At 36.8% G+C, this 17,809-nt stretch overlaps 1 protein-coding gene across 2 annotated transcripts in view; it reads left to right on the top strand.

Annotated features, from left to right (window-relative positions):
- The window catches only part of ABCB11 (ATP binding cassette subfamily B member 11), a 111,390-nt gene that overhangs the window by 65,054 nt on the left and 28,527 nt on the right, over positions 1-17,809 (top strand). For both annotated transcript variants that reach the window (XM_015110292.3, XM_015110293.3), the window contains exons 18-19: positions 3,798-3,900; positions 10,276-10,440. In XM_015110292.3, the coding sequence (XP_014965778.2) occupies positions 3,798-3,900; positions 10,276-10,440 (268 nt within the window). The remainder of the gene's footprint in view (positions 1-3,797; positions 3,901-10,275; positions 10,441-17,809) is intronic.

Here is a 17,809-nt window from a genome sequence, read left to right as displayed (position 1 = left end):
TGGTATGAAACACTGTCTTATATGAAGGTCAAATTCATACCTTTAGCTCCATTCTTTAATCTACTGAGGGACAATTGAATTACAAATACTTCTGCTCCCAGAGTAACCCATCTGAAGTCAAATCATTCCTTAACAAGATGAAATAAGAAATGTAATTTTTTAGCATTTAAAAAGAATTTTCCTAAATAAGAGCTATTTATTTTTCTCTGGATCAATATAAAGCTGTTTACTTTCAAAATATATTTTTGGAGTATGCTATTAGTGAGGCTATACACCTTAGCCTTTCATCCTGGTTTAAGAGTTTCAATAAAACTGTTCCTCTAATGTTAAAAGTCTGTATTAAGAAGAATTCTGCCCAGGAGTGTTTGTCTATATTTATAACTGTTACTCAAGGTTTTTTTTTTTGTTTGTTTGTTTGTTTTTCTTAAGTCAGAAGATTTTTAATAGGCAATGAGATGGCAGCAATCTCTCTACAATTGCCCTTTCCATTTCTAGGACATTTAATGCTAGGCTGTGCAAAGTCTCAGAGATAGGACTTGCACATTCAAGATGGATAATTATTTATTGAAAAAATCATTAAAAAGCCTTAAAATAAAACATTCAGCTAACAATTCCAAGTAGTTCAAACACAGATTTATTCATTTAAATATTCAAAGAATAGCTCACAAAAAGTAGTGTATTTATTTTCAGATGTAGATAAATACTTCAGGCCCTAGTATATCTTTTCCTTATCAATTTGAATTTTCAGACTTGGGTTTTCCTTTCTTGTTGAGAACAAGTTTATTCAAACAAATTTTAAGAAATGTTAGTTTGATTGAATTTATTGAATTTGGCAAACAACAAAGCAATAGCTTCACATTACTCTGTCATGTAAAAGGTATAAAACAATGTTATAGGCACCTGATAGTAAGTTTAGTCACGCTTTTCTGATTGGAATACTACATTTAAATCATTGAAGTCATTATAATCACAATCCGAAAATATCAACTGACTTCTTAAACACAGAGAATGACAAGGCATCTCTTTCGGTCGGTAGGTTAAAGGTTGCAAAGTGGAGATGTTTCTTATGATCAGGCCAACAAGAAAATAAATATTTTCTTAACTCTTCAGATGAACAAAATTCTACCCATGCTAAGTAGTTTATTTGCAGTTTATTATTAGGACTAGATAACCATTTAAATATGAACATTAATTTGACTATAATTTCTCACAAATGCTACATTTTGGTGATTAGGATGAGAAATCCAGAAATACAATGTACACACAGAAAGTAGCTATTAACCTTCTGCAGAGAAAGATTTGTATATTTGAGTATGAAAGTCTGTTAAAATATCTCCTTGTATATGCTGATAGATTTCTTTTGTCGTCATTAAAAGATGACTAAATGAAGTGCTAATATGTATCTTGTTTCTTTGGTTCCAGTTTTATCTGATGGCTAAGTTCCTTTTCAGCAATATATTTTAGATTCGAGAACAATTTAATAGAAAACAGCCACAAATTTCCTAAATAATAATGTTGAGAAAGAGTATTCCCCCAAGTTAGTTGTTTTTATTTGCAGTGAGAAGTGGTACACAGCTTCAGAGAAGGGGAGGGACAGATGTTGTCAGTTTCTCAAAAGGGATGGTGTTTCTGGTAGATGAGAGAGGTAAACCTGCCTAGCACATGCACTGCCCATGGCCTCATGACAGCCTAGGCTAGACAGCACGAATGATCTGGAGAATGGTGAAAGAGAGAGACTTAAGAAATATAAAGTAGATATCCAAGGGGTAAAGGATATAGGTCTTCCCATACTCAGAACTGGAAGGTAGTCAGTCATATGTTGATGGCCTCTCCTCCTCCACAAACTCCTACCTTGGAGTCCATTGCTGTGCGCTTGCTTTTTAGGACCTTGACCTTAAGTCTCCTCCTATCATGCACCTTGTTCTCACCTGCTGACGTAAGCCTATGCTGCATACCTTCTGAGGAAGACATCCTGACCTCTGCTACCTAACTGGGACAAATAACTTCATTGCTGTGGAGTTTCAGGCTAGGTGGGAGGGAGTCTCTGGAGGTGTCCCAGAAGCCAGTTTGGTGGCAGGAAGTAGCGTTGAGGAGTGTTTAATGCCTGGTCATAATGAGACTTGGCAAGAGTCTGAATGTGCAAGAGCAAGGAAGAGGGAGGGCTTGAGGTAATTGCATGGTGTTGAACCTGGGTGACTAAGAGGATGGCAGTGCTGTTAACATAAAATGGGAACAAATTGGAGTAACTCAGTTGATGTATTACTGCCTTCTCTAGAAGGCTGGGTGAGCATATAGTAGGCAGGCACCACCTTGGTATTTGTTTTGGTCTAATATCACTTGGATACAAAATGCTAGAGATATGTGAATGGATTCATCTACATGGCACTAAAACAGTTGATGCAGGTCTCCTTATCACTCACATCTCTCTCTTTACACCATTTACTTCAGGTGATTCTTTCTAAAACACAGTCTTCAGCATTGCCTCTTAGCCATTAAGACTGTTTACAAATGACTGAAAACCTAACCCAACCTGGCTTTACCTTTAGAGAGAAAGAATCAGCTCACATAACTAAATATTCCAAAGATGCTTTGGCTTCAGGCAAGGCTGGAGCTTCAGTGATATGTCCAAGATAGATAGCAGTTTCTCTCTCTTTCTTTCTCAGCTCTACTATTTCACCACTGGCTTCATTTTTCAGGAAACTTCTTTTTTTGAAGGTCTCAACATAATTGTCAACAACTCCCAGCATTGAATACTTTACGGTTAACCTAGAGGAGAAGGGGGGCCTCCTTCCCAGGAGTCTGGGGGAGGGAAGAAAAGGGTGGAGCCTGAACCAATCACTTCTCATGCTTATCATGTACTCAGTATATTCAGCAAGCAAGCCTGTCCTCCCCTGTCTCCATGATTCTGTTTGTACTGTTCTCTCAATCAGAAATGCTCTTTTCTATAGTCTACAAATCACCAAATCCTACCTGAGCCATCTCATCCATGAATCTTGCCTTGGTAACACCTGCCATACATTTCTTTTTCATTTGACTTTCCATACTCTTTATTCAAACCTGCCTAGTAGCACTTACTACATTCTTCTTTACATCAGGGTGTGGTACAGCCCTCTTCTATAAGATTTAAACTTTTTGAAGGAGAAATCTGTCATTGGCTAGTCTTTGTGTCTCCAACATCACCTGGCCTTGGTTTGTGTGTTGTAGATGCCCAATAAGCTTCTGTTGAATTAATGAATATATGAATGAACACATTGAGCTAAATTATATTTCAACAAGATACTCATTCATGCATCTCTAGGGGTAGTATATAGCCTGGAGAAAATCTCTTCAGAGGCCCTATTTCCTCATATCATTTGTAACCATGCTAAAGTGAACACATCAGGTATGAGAGAGAGAGATCAAGACCACAATCTAAGCCAGAAGGAAGGTAAAGGAAATGGACTGTTGCAAAGGCAGCAATTAGCAGAACCAGGGTTTAGAAAGTATTTGAGCCTTAGGTGGTTTTTTGATGAACTGGTAAGACAACTTTGCTCCGTTTCTCTTTCTCCCTCCCTGCCTGCACTCTGAATCTGGGTCCAATGCTTGCAAGATATTAGGGCCCAGAGCAATCAACCTGATTAGCTCTACCACAAGAACAGCTCTGTCAAACCTAACCTGCAGGCTCCCTTTCCTGGTTACCATGTGACCTACCAAACATTTCTATTTATTTGACATATGAGATGTAAACTTGGACACCAGTTGATCCTGCTCCAATCTGGCCACAGTCTACACTGTTTCATCTTTCTGTTTGTTTACAGAGCTTCCATCCGGCAACGCTCCAAGTCTCAGCTTTCTTACCTGGTGCACGAACCTCCATTAGCTGTTGTAGATCATAAGTCTACTTATGAAGAAGACAGAAAGGTCAGGCACCAACTGCTCATGGGGGGAAATGGAAAAAGTCTCTCCTGGGGACTGTTGGATGCCCTTTAAGCCTGAGAATATGAATTTTCTAGGTATATACCTAGCAGTGTTTCAAGTCAGACTAAAAGACGGAACATTAAGACCTAATGAAAACTCTAAATTTTAGACAATATTTTTAGTGGAGATTAGTTAATTGATTACTTTTAAGAATACAAGATAATGAAAACGGACTTCTAAGGGTTAATTAAGAGTCTTAGACAAACTATTCTAACAAACACAGAATGTGTGAATTATAGGTACTTAGCAAATTATTTGCTCATATGTAGAAATTCTTTTATAAAAGTTAAGAATACCCGAAAACTTTTTTTTCTCAAATTTTAAAATTTCTTTCTTAAATTACAATAATTTTGGCAAAACTATCTTGATCAACAAAGGTATTTGAATAGGCTAGCCCTTATTACAAGTTATCAAAATATTTGAATTAATGGAGGCCAATTAGGTTTCACAGACATTTGTTGATTTCATACAATTTTATAATGGTTTTAAGATACATTTAAATTAATGCTATCAATTTTAACATAATTCAAAGTACCATAAAATTAAAGATCTAGGAGGGGAAACAACATGTATAGCAATATACAATTTCTTCCTAAGGATACAAGTGTTCTGCTCTTGTAGACATTGTCTAATTTTCACATAAAGAGCCCACCTATTCTCCTCCAAGCCTTTCTTCATTACTGCACATTATGTTTCAGCCCTGATACTCTCACATTCATTCCCCTACCACCCTTCATTAGAAAATTTTCATGGCAATTTTCTTATTGAGCCTTAATCAAAGTCATGTTGACTTATCCCCTTTCTAAATTATAAGCCTCTTAAAGTTAGTGATACATCTTATTTGTGTCTGAATCAACTTGGTCACCTAACCCAGTGCCTTGCACTTAGTAAGGCATCAGGAGATTTTAAAAACTAGAATGAAAAATTGTCCACAGTAAAATAAAACCCCAACTGCAAGACTTATCAAAGCAAATAAGTCAGAGAATTTTTAAATTACAAGCACATCCATTATGCATGATGTAATTTCAAATTGTCTTAAATAAAATTCCAACACATGAATCCGCTAGGCAGTAATTACAAACATTGGTTCACAATGGACAAATTTGGAATAAAGTAGCATACTCTTTATAACCTTATGAAAATGACAAGGGAGTGATGAGGTTCTCTTTTGTTTTCAATGTATTAATATTGAATGAACAGGGGTCTCAATTTCTAACAGACGCTTTAAATAAATTCCATAGAACACGTTTTTTCAGGAGCAGCAGGATGAATCACAGTGAGAGAACACACATTTAGCAAGCATAGTTTCTTACTGCATCCTGCCACTAAAGACTCAACTGCTCTTCTAGTTCTAGAAATAGCTACTTCATTGAGTCCATGGTGCTGCCCCAAATAACTATAAGATGTATTATATAAGAACAGGAGTTTAATAGAGCTTCAGGGGAGAAAGAACCAAACACTACGTTGACATTTCTATTGAACCACAGCAATACCAATCATATTTAATTTTTGCCTTTTAATTTTTTCTAGTTTCTGGGTAAATACTTGACAATAAAAGTAAAAGTAAAAGGATGGAAAGAAGGGAGGGAGGGAAGGAAAATCTGACTTTTTCATTGTTGTTTTTCAAGCTGGTAGAGGACCTAGCATAGGTGTAGGGGATCATCAGATTCCCTGGACATCTGGAGATCAGATTCCCATAGAGTTCTCTTGATGCAGGAACAATTCAGGAGGGAATTATTTAACTAAAAGGAAATCTAAATCAAATATATGGGCTAGTTTTACAGTGATTAAAATGTTTCATATTATGTTCTACTAGTCAGCATTATATATTTAGAATAGAACAATTAAACTCAATTATATGTAGACCAGCATACGTTTTAAAAGATGTGACTTTATTTTCTCTCTAGTTAAGGGAGATAGAAAGGAAGAAGAGAGAGAAAAATGATAGGGGAGCCAGTGTGATTATACTAAAGCTCCAATGGGAAAAGGTCTCATATTAATACCACTGGTTTGTACAATAATTTTATTAGTACTTCAGGTTTAAAAAATTAATGATTTTTGAAAAGAATATAATGGAAAGGGGTTAATAAAATGTGACATGAAATTTCTAATCTCAAGTAACATTATAGGGTAAAATGTTGCTCTGTTTTGGTATTTTAAAGTATTTTAATACTTAACTAAATTCCACAAGCCCAAGCATTGGTGAAATCCTTTCTGTTTCTCATGTTGATGGAAAAGACCTAACCTTACCTTCTATAGATTGGAAAATACTCTCTTATGGTGTTAAAGGTCAATTTACACAAAGGAGTTATCTCCACCTTGTGGTCTTGTGGAGTATTGACTCTAAAACTTAGAATCGTTTCCTGAGAAGTCTGTGCTTTCACCCAAGGTCTCATGGTTAGTTGGTGACAGAGATGAGACTATACCCATTTATCCTTGCTCTCCAAGCAGTACTCTTAGCTGTAAATGAGGTCAGATGTTAGTTACGATGTTGACAACATTAAGTTTAGGATTAGGGAAAGCCACAGGCTAAAGGTTTTAGTCTCTAATATTTAGGCATCTCTTTCAGTGAAACTAAAACACAAGGCAGAATATGTATGAGATCAAGTCAGGATCAAATATTAGACACCCATAACTGCATCACAGATAACTTATAAGATAGGATTTGGGCATTGGTTAAGATAAGACAGAGATGGGACCCATAAAAATGGCTATCAGTATTAGTTCATTTGAAAAATCTCTGCTCCTTTGTCATAGTTACCACTTTTTATCATCAAATCTTAAAGTTATTATTAGGGCAGGAGACCTCTATTGAATGGATTGCAGAAATTAGTGTAACAAAGTATAGAAAGCAGGACCTAAGATTTAAGTCAGAGGTTATTTTTTCCTCTGACCTACACAGAAGATGTAAGAAAGGAAACTGAGAAAAGCCCAGTGTCTAGCATTGAACTATGAATCCATCATAGTAGATGAGCAATTTAAAATAAATCTCTTGTTGCATGTATGCAGCATGGACATAAAAATTTCATTCATTCTTTTATCCCATAAACATTGATTGTACACTATGAAGTGCCAGGTATCCCACTGGGGATGCAAAGATGAATAAGAGCTTTGTTTCTCTCCCTGCTATGCAGCTGCTGACAGGCACTTCTTTATATATAATTTTTTTTTTTTTTTTGAGACGGAGTCTCGCTCTGTCCCCCAGGCTGGAGTGCAGTGGCGCGATCTCCACTCACTGCAAGCTCCGCCTACCGGGTTCACGCCACTCTCCTGCCTCAGCCTCCCGACTAGATGGGACTACAGGCGCCCGCCACCGCGCCCGGCTAATTTTTTGTATTTTTAGTAGAGACGGGGTTTCACGGTGGTCTCAATCTCCTGACCTTGTGATCCGCCCACCTCGGCCTCCCAAAGTGCTGGGATTACAGGCGTGAGCCACTGCACCCGGCTGTATGTAATTTTTAAAAAGTGCTATGCAACCTGCCACTGCTACAATTGAGGTACAAGGAAACACATATAAATTTTATAATTTTGCCTGTGAGTTACAATTTGTTGTTAATGTATTAATCTCCTCTGTATGTTTAATTTTGCAAAATCAGAGAGAAAAATATTTCTTTACAGAACGACTTTAATTATATTTTGTATTGTTTTCTTTTGTTCCTCTCCTGTTCTTTTAGTAGAGATAGCAAATAAAATGCAATCAAAAATCCAATATTTAGGGACAGATTTTCTAGTTTTTGCAGCATTCAAGCTGGACAGCTGCATTTTTCAGCGGGGTGGGGAGTCAAACTTTAAAGTCAAACTTTTAGTATCGAGGAACCAAAGAAAAGTATTCAAATTAATTAATTTGTGTTTCTTGTTAGTGTCTCTTGGAATGAAAACCACTAGACAGGAATTACTTTATATTGCTTTGACATGTCCTGAGTGTTGTTGTTTACGGATAAGGATACCTTCAGGTATCAGAAAGTTGGGAAAATTTCTATCATGTCCAACTGTGGGTGGACCATCCTGTGAGGCAGTGGTTCCAGGAAATGCTGGTATTTAATGTCACAAGGAAGCTGGCAGAATTTAGTGAGTGCTAGCAGTCTTCACCAGTTCCAAAGCGTACCCTTTGATGGTACATACAGCACAGCTGACACATCTCAAACATACATTATTGAATCCTTGCCATTTAGTGGTAAGAGGAGGCTTGGAGTTCTCACAAACTGAACTTTGGTTACCAGAATTACCCGATGAGTATTTTTAAAGACAGAGATTCACAGTTAGGCCGACTAAATTGGAATTCTGGTGACAGGATACAGGAATCTGGTTTTTTAATCACCAAACCACATGAATCTGAGAGCATCCAGATCTGGATACCAACCACTGTCTAAAACAGTGAAGGGTTGAAATATTTTGCTCAATTGCAAGCTATTCAGTTAGTCTCACAGTTTCATGATGCTGGCAGTATACACGAGCATCCTGAATCACAGTGTTCATATTCTTTTTTTTGGAGATGCAGTCTTGCTCTGTCACACAAGCAGCCTGAACCAGAGACAAAGGACTTTATTACTCATAGCAATAGCAGTAGCCAGTGTTCAGCATTTGCACTGGCTCCCCAACCCAACCCCTAGTTCCCACAAGGCAATGCAAAGAGGGCCAGATGATACTAACAAATGAAGTGAGTGTTTTAAACGAGAGGAATCCCGGGCTTGAGGAGCTTGAATCTTTCATAATGGGCAGATGGGGACAGTAAGGTTTGCACTGCACTTAGGATGAAGACGCCTTCTTTGTCCTCCAAAACTGTTTGCTATACAAATACCCTTGAAAAAATAATGTGAATGAAGGCAATCAATGCCTCTGTTCACAAGATGTGCAAAAACATGGGAGACTCAGAGAGATTGTTTCCCCAGAATAACTTAGTCCAGGTCTCTCGTTTTAAGGATGAAATAACTGAGGTCCAGAGAGCTAGAGCACTTGGTGATATACTTTACTGGTGACCACATGGGGCTTGTCCAAGAGCTCCATTTTTTCTATGCCTATTACATTCACACTTTCCCAGGTACCCTTCTTCCTTTCTGGCATAGGTTGCCTAGAACTAGTAAGCTGTCACAGGTGAAATAATTGAACAGAAGGACCTGTTGCATGAGTGAGCAGTAATGACAAAGTACAAATGGTGAGAGCAGGCCAAGAGAGAACTTGAAGTGGAGGCAGTACCAAATTCATCAACAGCCCAAGTTGCCTCCCCTCATTTTATTTGACTTGCAACTGTAATGAAATGGACATGACACCAGACTTTCATTTAAATTGAATGTGGTCTTTGACTTTGTAAGCAAAGGGAAAATTTTTGAGGATCCTTGCTGTTGTCTATCCCTGCCATTCAGCTCCCTAAAAGATAAATGACTGTGTTAATGAAAGAGAGCACTAATTAAGCTTTATAGTCAATTTGCTATAGATATTTTTAGTAAATGTTAATAGAAAAGCCTTTAAAAATCAATGCAAATCTATATAAGCTACCTAAAATCCTTTTTCAAAGTGGGTAATAAATTTATCAAATTAATGAATTAATTACCCTTAAGACAAAACATGAGTAGTATCCATAGTAAGGAAAAATTATGGCCAAAAAAGACAACGGAGGTCCATGTATAATATTTGCCTTCGAGAAGATAAAAATTTGCTAGCTCTGACTTCAATGGTAACTAAAGAGAAATGCTGATTAATGTTCACTCTGTGTGAAGAAATGTGCAATTTAGAAATCCAAATGGAGTACTACTTACCTCTGGGTACTAATTAAGGAAAACCTTACTGAAAACATCTCAATGATAACTGTTGACACCACTTAATATATTTTTAAAATTATTTTGTCTTTCTTACTTCAGATATACTGACCTGCCTTAGAGCTTTAACCAGTTACTACATTATAGAACCTTGACATTTATTTTAAAAAATTGAAAATTTCACAAGTCCTCACAGGTATAAATATAACTATAGCAAAGGTTTTCTTTTTTTAATGGGAGTTATTTTTCTCCAAGATCCAACATATTTATTACTCTCTGAGAGTTAATACACATGTAATAATGAAATGAGAACTATAAACTCACCTTCAAATGAGTATTCGCTCAATTCAGTTTTTATTCAGCCACAGCAATAGTTTTGTTCAAAACTATTCCTCAAAAAATAACAAACCGCCACATCTCATAGAGATTTGAGGTCACTCATAACTAATCGAACTATGACCCTTAAATCTGTGAATGCCAAAGGATCTGCTGCAAAATGTCTTGAGCACATGCAAAATGTCGTGAGTACATTTAGATGATTAATATAACCCTCTCTCTGCTCAAGGACAAGGACATTCCTGTGCGGGAAGAAGTTGAACCTGCCCCAGTTAGGAGGATTCTGAAATTCAATGCTCCAGAATGGCCCTACATGCTGGCAGGGTCTGTGGGTGCAGCTGTGAATGGGACAGTCACACCCTTGTATGCCTTTTTATTCAGCCAGATTCTTGGGGTAAGTATACAGCTGGACTAGCTTTCTTCTCATACCTTTTATTTTATTATTTTGATAAGTCCGCTCTTTGTTTTCATGTATTTAGCTCTTTTCTGTTAGTTCATTTTTCTCATGTCTAAAGAATGAAAAATTTCCTGAGCCTCCATCACACAGAAGCTAAGAAGGCAAAGCTGAGAACTCTCATTTGGGCTGGCAGGACACTCACAGAGTCATTGTGCCTATATATATATATATATATATATATATATATATATATATATATGGTACTGCCACTGAAAATTTTGTGTTAGAAGAGGGCAATTTTTCTAGTAATATATATCAAGCCTAATCAAAATGCAAAGTGGATTCACTGAATAATACAAAAGGATTTTAGGGAAATTTTGATCTTGCTGAACAGAAGAGGTACAAAGTTTGACTTATATAGCAGGTGTTAGTGTTTGATGTATAATTTTCCATTGATTGCACTATTGAAATAGGAATGTGGATAGGAAGCAGAAAAAGAAAGAAGTAAAATAAGGCATGGTTGAAAACTAAGTTTATTCCAATTTTTTACTTCCTAGAATTTCTTTTATTCTCTATCTGACTTTATTGCTGTAATCATTATAATAATAACTATGAACATGTATTAGGCAATATATAAGCACTTTATGTACAATAATTCATTTAAGTTTACTAACAACCATCTGGCTGGGCGTGGTGGCTCAAGCCTGTAATCCCAGCACTTTGGGAGGCCGAGACGGGTGGATCACGAGGTCAGGAGATCGAGACCATCCTGGCTAACACGGTGAAACCCTGTCTCTACTAAAAAATACAAAAAAAAAAAAAAAACCAGCCAGGCGAGGTGGCGGGCGCCTGTAGTCCCAGCTACTCGGGCGGCTGAGGCAGGAGAATGGCGTAAACCCGGGAGGCGGAGCTTGCAGTGAACTGAGATTGGGCCACTGCACTCCAGCCTGGGCGACAGAGCAAGACTCCGTCTCCAAAAAATAAATAAATAAATAACAACCATCTAAGGTAGGTATTCTTATTATTTCTGTTTTACAAAGGAGCAAACCAAGGCACAGAGAGCTTAGGCTAGCAAGTGGTGGAGTGGGCATTCAAATCCAGCCAGTGTAACTGTAGAGCCAGGTTCTAGTAAAATCTTGTCATTGCAAGATTAGTTATCAAAATTTGATCATGGAAACAGTACTGAAAGATGGCTGACTAGATGCAGGTAGTATGTGCCTTCACCATGAAGAGGAATCAGAATAATAAGTAGATACTTACATTTAGAACAGATTACCTGGGCTAGAACATTAGGATTCACCAAACAAGGGATGGGGAAGCACCAGGAATAAGAAAGGAGAGGATCTGAGGCAGCTTACCCAGTTAGGGACTGCCTGAGAGCCACAAGAGGCTTTTGGATATGGGCAAACAGTAAGAGACAAACCCCCCTGGGTTCCAAAATGGGCTTTTACAATCTTGGCTATGGGATAAATTCTTGACTCACTAGGGCCTTTTCCCTGACATGAAGAACTGCCTAAAGATTCCACAGAGATGTTGCTCCAAAAGGGAAACCCACACGGAATCACACAGGCATCCAATCCTGGAGCAGCCTCAGTCAGGCATCATTCTGAGGGCCTAGATACCAGGAATATACAAACACGCACTGCCTCTGCACTGCTCCAAGGAGAGAGAGAGGAGACTAGATACTCCCATCACCTCTGGGAGGATCCCTGCCAGCCTGCTGTGGTCTACTGTTGAGACTGAGTCATAAACAGACTCAGAGTAGTATCATACAAAGATCACACTATGGCATTAACCCAAAATCAAAGCCAAAGTATTTTTTAAAAATCTCCCCTACAAAAGCAAATTCAAAAATTGGAACAAGCAACTGATACATCAGATACACAGATATCAATGGAAGGACATAGGAAACATGAAAAAGCCTGGAAATATGACACCACCAAAGGACCACAATAAGTGTCCAGCAACCGATAATGGTTTGGCTTTATGTCCCCACCCAAATCTCATGCCAAATTGTAATCCCCACATGTTGAAGGAGGAACCTGGTGGGAGGTAATTGGATCATGGGTGGGTGGATTTCCCCCTTGCTGTTCTCGTGATAGTGAGTGAGTTCTCATGAGATCTGGTGTTTAAAACTTTGTAGTGTTCCCCGTTCGCTCTCTCTTCCTCCTGATTTGGCCATATGAAAACATGCCTTGCTTCCCCTTCACCTTCTGCCCTGATTGTAAGTTTCCTGAGACCTCCTCAGCCATGTGGAACTGTGAACCCATTAAACCTCTTTTCTTCATAAATTACTCACTCTCAGCATCAGCGTGGCCTGGATGTGAGATATGGAGTCAAAAAATATTATTTTGGAGCTTTAAGATTTGATGACTGCCATGCTGGGTTTTGGACCTGGTGAGGCCTGGAATACCTTTGTTTTGGCCAATTTCTCCCTTTTGGAACAGAAACATTTACCCAATGCTTGTACTCCCATAGTATCTTGGAAGTAACAAACTTTTTGATTTTACAGGCTCATAGGTGTAAGGGACTTGCCTTGTCTCATATAAGACTTTGACTTAGACTTTTGAGTTAATGCTTAAATGAGTTAAAACTTGGGGGACTATTGAGAAGGCATGATTGTGTTTTGAAATGTAAGAAGGACATGAGCTATTGGAGAGGTAGGGGCAGAATGATATAGTTTGGCTCTGTGTCCCCACCCAAATCTCATGTCAAATTGTAATCCCCACATGTTGAAGAAGGGAACTGGTGGAAGGTGACTAGATCATGGAGGAGACTTCCCCCTTGCTGTTCTCATCATAGTGAGTAAGTTCTCACAAATTTTGATAAAAGTGTGTAGCACTTACCCTTCACGCTTTCTTCCTCCTGCTTTGGCCATATGAGGATGTGCTTGCTTCCTCTTTTCTTTCCACCATGATTGTAAGTTTTTCGAGATCTCCCCAGGCATGTGGAACTGTGAGTCAATTAAACCTCTTTTCTTCATAAATTACCCAGTCTCAGGAATAACAGTGTGAGAACAGTTTAATATAGAACCAATCAAAAAAATTTCTTGAAATGCCTGGTAAATAATTTAAAATCTTGATTTTTAAAGATAATAAAATGCAAGAAAATCTGAAAACCAATACAAAGAAATCAGAAAATCAATTCAGGATATGAATGAAAAATTTACCAGGGAGATAAATATCATTTTTAAAAAATAAGCAGAAATTCTGGAACTAAAAATTTCATTGAAGGAAATACAAAATACACTTTAAAGCTTAAATCATATACTAGACCAAGCAGAGATAAGAATTTCAGAACTTGAACACATGTCTTTTGAAATAATCCAGTCAGACAAAAATAAGGAAAAAAGAATAAAAAGATCGAACAAAGCCTTTGAGATGTCTTGGACTAAGTAAAGTGACTGAACTTGGACTAAATAAAGCAACTGAACTTATGAATTATCAGTATTTCTGAAAGAGAAGAGAGATCAAAAAGTTTAGAAAACATATTTAAAGAAATTATCAGTAACAACCTCCCACGTCTGTCAAGACTGTTAGACACCCAGTTCAGGAAGTCCATTGATTCCCCAGGCAAACACATTATAAAAAGGAATTCACCATTATATATTATGTTCAGAATGTCTAAAGTCAAAGTAAAAGAAAGAATTTTTAAATTAGCAAGAGTAAAGCATCTACTCATGTATAAAGGAAACCCCATCAGACTAATAGCAGACTTTTTGGCAGAAACATTAAAAGCCAGAAGAGAATGAGATGGCATTTTCAAAGTGCTGAAAAGAAAAGAAAAAAACCAAAAAACTGTCAGCCAAGAATTTTGTATCCTGCCGGAATAGGCTTCATAAGTGAAAGAGAGATAAAGCTCTTTCCAGATAAGCAAACACTTAGAAAAATTATCACCACTAGAGTGGACCTACTGGAAATGCTCAAAGGGGTCTTAAACATGGAAACAAAAGGTCGTTATTCACCATCAGAACAACACATTGAAATATAAAACTCACAGTTCATATAAAATAATCACACAAGGAAAAAGAGAAAAAAATAAAATGGCATAACAGAATTTCATCAAACCACAAAGACAAAAAAAAAAGCAGAAAAAGAGGGAAACAAATAATTTATAAAACAACTTGAAAACAATCAGCAATATGACAGGAACAAAGCCTCACATATCAATATTAACCTTGAATGTGTGACTCCCGAAAATCTGAGACAGGTCCCAGTTAATTTAGAAAGTTTATTTTGCCAAGGTTGAAGATGTGCACCCATGACACAGTCTCTGAAGGTCCCGATGACATGTGCCCAAGGCAGTCAGAGCACAATTTGGTTGTATATATTTTAGGGAGACATGAGACATCAATCAACATATGTAAGGTGAACATTGGTTTGTTCTGGAAAGGCAGGACAAGCCAAAGCAGGGAGGGGTCTTCCAGGTCATAGGTAGATAAGAGGCAAATGGTTGCATTCTTTTGAGCTTCTGATTAGCCTCTCCAAAGGAGGCAATCAGGTATCCATTTATCTCAGTGAGCAGAGGGGTGACTTTGAATAGAATGGGGAGGCAGGTTTGCCCTAAGCAGTTCCCGGCTTGACTTTTCTCTTTAGCTTAGTGATTTTGGGGGCCCATATTTGCCTTCTACAAATGTAAATGGATTAAATGTCCACTTTTAAATACATGTTGGAAGAATGGATAAAAAAATATAACCCAACTAAATGCTGACTATAAGAAACTCACCTTACCCACAAAGACACATATAGACTGAGAATAATGGAACATAAAAAGACACATGCAAATGGAAACCAAAGTTGAGCAAAAGTAACCATACTTATCTCAGATAAAACAGACTTTAAATCAAAAATAGCAAAAAAAAAAAGACAAGGTAATTATATAATGAAAATTCAACAAAACATTGTAACAATTTTGAATATATATGAACCCAACATCAGAGCACCCAAATTCACAAAACAAATATAAGCAAAACTAAAGAAAGATAGGGCAATACAATAATACTGGGGGAACTGAACACCCCACTCACACACTAGACAGATCATCATGTTAGAAAATACACACTAGACAGATCATCATGTCAGAAAATTAGCAAACAAACATTGAACATAAACTGGACCTTATACCAAACTTAACAGACATTTACAGAACATTCTACCCAACAACTACAGAATGTACATTCTTTTCATCAGCATATGGAACATTTTGCAAGATAGATCAGATATTAGGCCACAAAACAAGTCTTAATGAATTTTTTAAAAACTGAAGCCATATCAAGTATCTTCTCAGGCCACAGTGAAATAAAACTAGAAATCAATACCAAGAAGAACTTTGGAAACTATGCAAATACATGTAAACTAAACAGGAAGCTCTTGAACAATCACTGGGTCAATGAAGAAATTAAGATGGAAATTAGAAAATTGTTTTGAAATGAATGAAAATGAAAACAAAACATACCAAAACCTGTGGGATACAGCAAAAACAGTGCTAAGAGGGAACTTGATAGCATTAAATGCCTACATAAAAAAGTAGAAAGGTCACAAATTAACAATCTAGCACTGCACTTCAAGACACTAGAAAAAGAACAAATCAAACCCAAAGTTAATAAAAGAAAAGAAATAACAAAGACCAAAGCAGAACTAATCAAAATAGAAACAAAAAAATACAAAGGACCAATGAAACAAAAAATTGTTTCTTTGAAAAGATAAAACTGATAAACTGCTAGCTAGACTAATCAAGAATAGAGAAAATCCAAATAAACACAATCAAAAATGAAAAAGAAGACGTTATAACAGATACCACAGAAATACAACAGATTATCACAGACTATTATGAACACTACGCTGGTAAACTTAGAGGAAATAGATAAATTCCTGGAAACATGCAACCTACCAAGATTAAATCAGGAAGAAATAGAAAACCTGAACAGATTAATAACGAATAGCAAGACTGAGTCAGTAATAAAAAATTTCCTAACAAAAAATAAAAGCTCAGGACCAGAAGGATTCACAGCTGAATTCTACCAAACATGCAGAGAGCTAATACCAATCCTCCTGAAACTATTTTAGAAATCAAAGAGGAGAGAATTCTCCCTAACTCATTCTGCAAGGCCAGTATCACCTGATACCAAAACCAGACTAGGACATCACAAAAACAGAAAACTACAGACCAATATCTCTGATGAACATAGATGTAAAAATCCTTAACAAAATAACTGAATCCAAGAGCACATCGAAAAGATAACACACCATGGTCAGGTGGGATTTATACCATGCCTGCAAGGATGGTTCAACATATGCAAAGCAATAAACATGATATATCACATAAACAATATTAAGGGAAAAAAACGATCATTTTGATAGATGTAGAAAAAACATTCAACAAAATTCATCATCCCATCTTAATAAATATTCTCAATAAACTAGGCATAGAAGGAACTTACTTTTTTTATGACATAATAAAAGTCATAAAAACCAACAGCAAGCATCATACATAATGGGGAAAAGTTGAAAGAATTCCAAGAACTGGGACAAGACAAGGATGCCAATTTTCACCTCTGTTATTTAACATAGACTGGAAGTCCTTGACAGAGCAATCAGGCAAGATAAAAAAAAAAAAAAAAAAAAGGCATGCAAATTAGAAAAGAGGAAGCCAAATTATCCCTGTTTACTGATGATATATTATTTCTAGAATACCCTAAAGACTTCACCAAAAACTCTTAAATTTAGTAGGTGAATTCAGTAAACTTTCAGGATACAAAATTAATTTACAGAAATCCGTAGTGTTTCTATACACCAATATTGATGTAGTTGAGGACCAAATCATGAAGGTAATCCCATTTACAATAGCTACAAAAAAATATTTAGGAATATATTTAATCAAGGAGGTGAAAGATCTCTCTAAGGAGAACCACAAAACACTGATAAAAGAAATCATAGATGCCACAAACAAATGGAAGAATATCCCATGCTCATGGATTGGAAGAATTAATAATATTAAAATGACCGTACTTCCCAAAGCAATGACTGATTCAATGCAATCCCTATCGAATTACTAATGTCATTTTTCACAGAATTAGAAAAAAACAATTTTAAAATTCACATGGAACAAAAAAAAGAGCCCTAATAGCCAAAGCAATCCTAAGCAAAAAGAACAAAGCTAAAGGTATCATATTATTTGACTGACTAAATTATACTACCAAGCTTTGCAAATAGACACATAGATCAATGGAACAGAATAGAGAACCCAGAAACAAAGCCACATACCTAAAACCAAGTTATCTTTGAAAAAGTCAACAAAAATATTCTTTGGAGAAGTGACACCCTACTCAATAAAAGGTGCTGGAAAAATTGGACAGCAGCATGCAGAA

Source organism: Macaca mulatta, chromosome 12 (genome assembly GCF_049350105.2).
Source record: "Macaca mulatta isolate MMU2019108-1 chromosome 12, T2T-MMU8v2.0, whole genome shotgun sequence".
Taxonomy (NCBI): domain Eukaryota; kingdom Metazoa; phylum Chordata; class Mammalia; order Primates; family Cercopithecidae; genus Macaca; species Macaca mulatta.
Note: the sequence above shows the minus strand (reverse complement) of the source record. Positions and strands in the feature narration are given on the sequence as shown.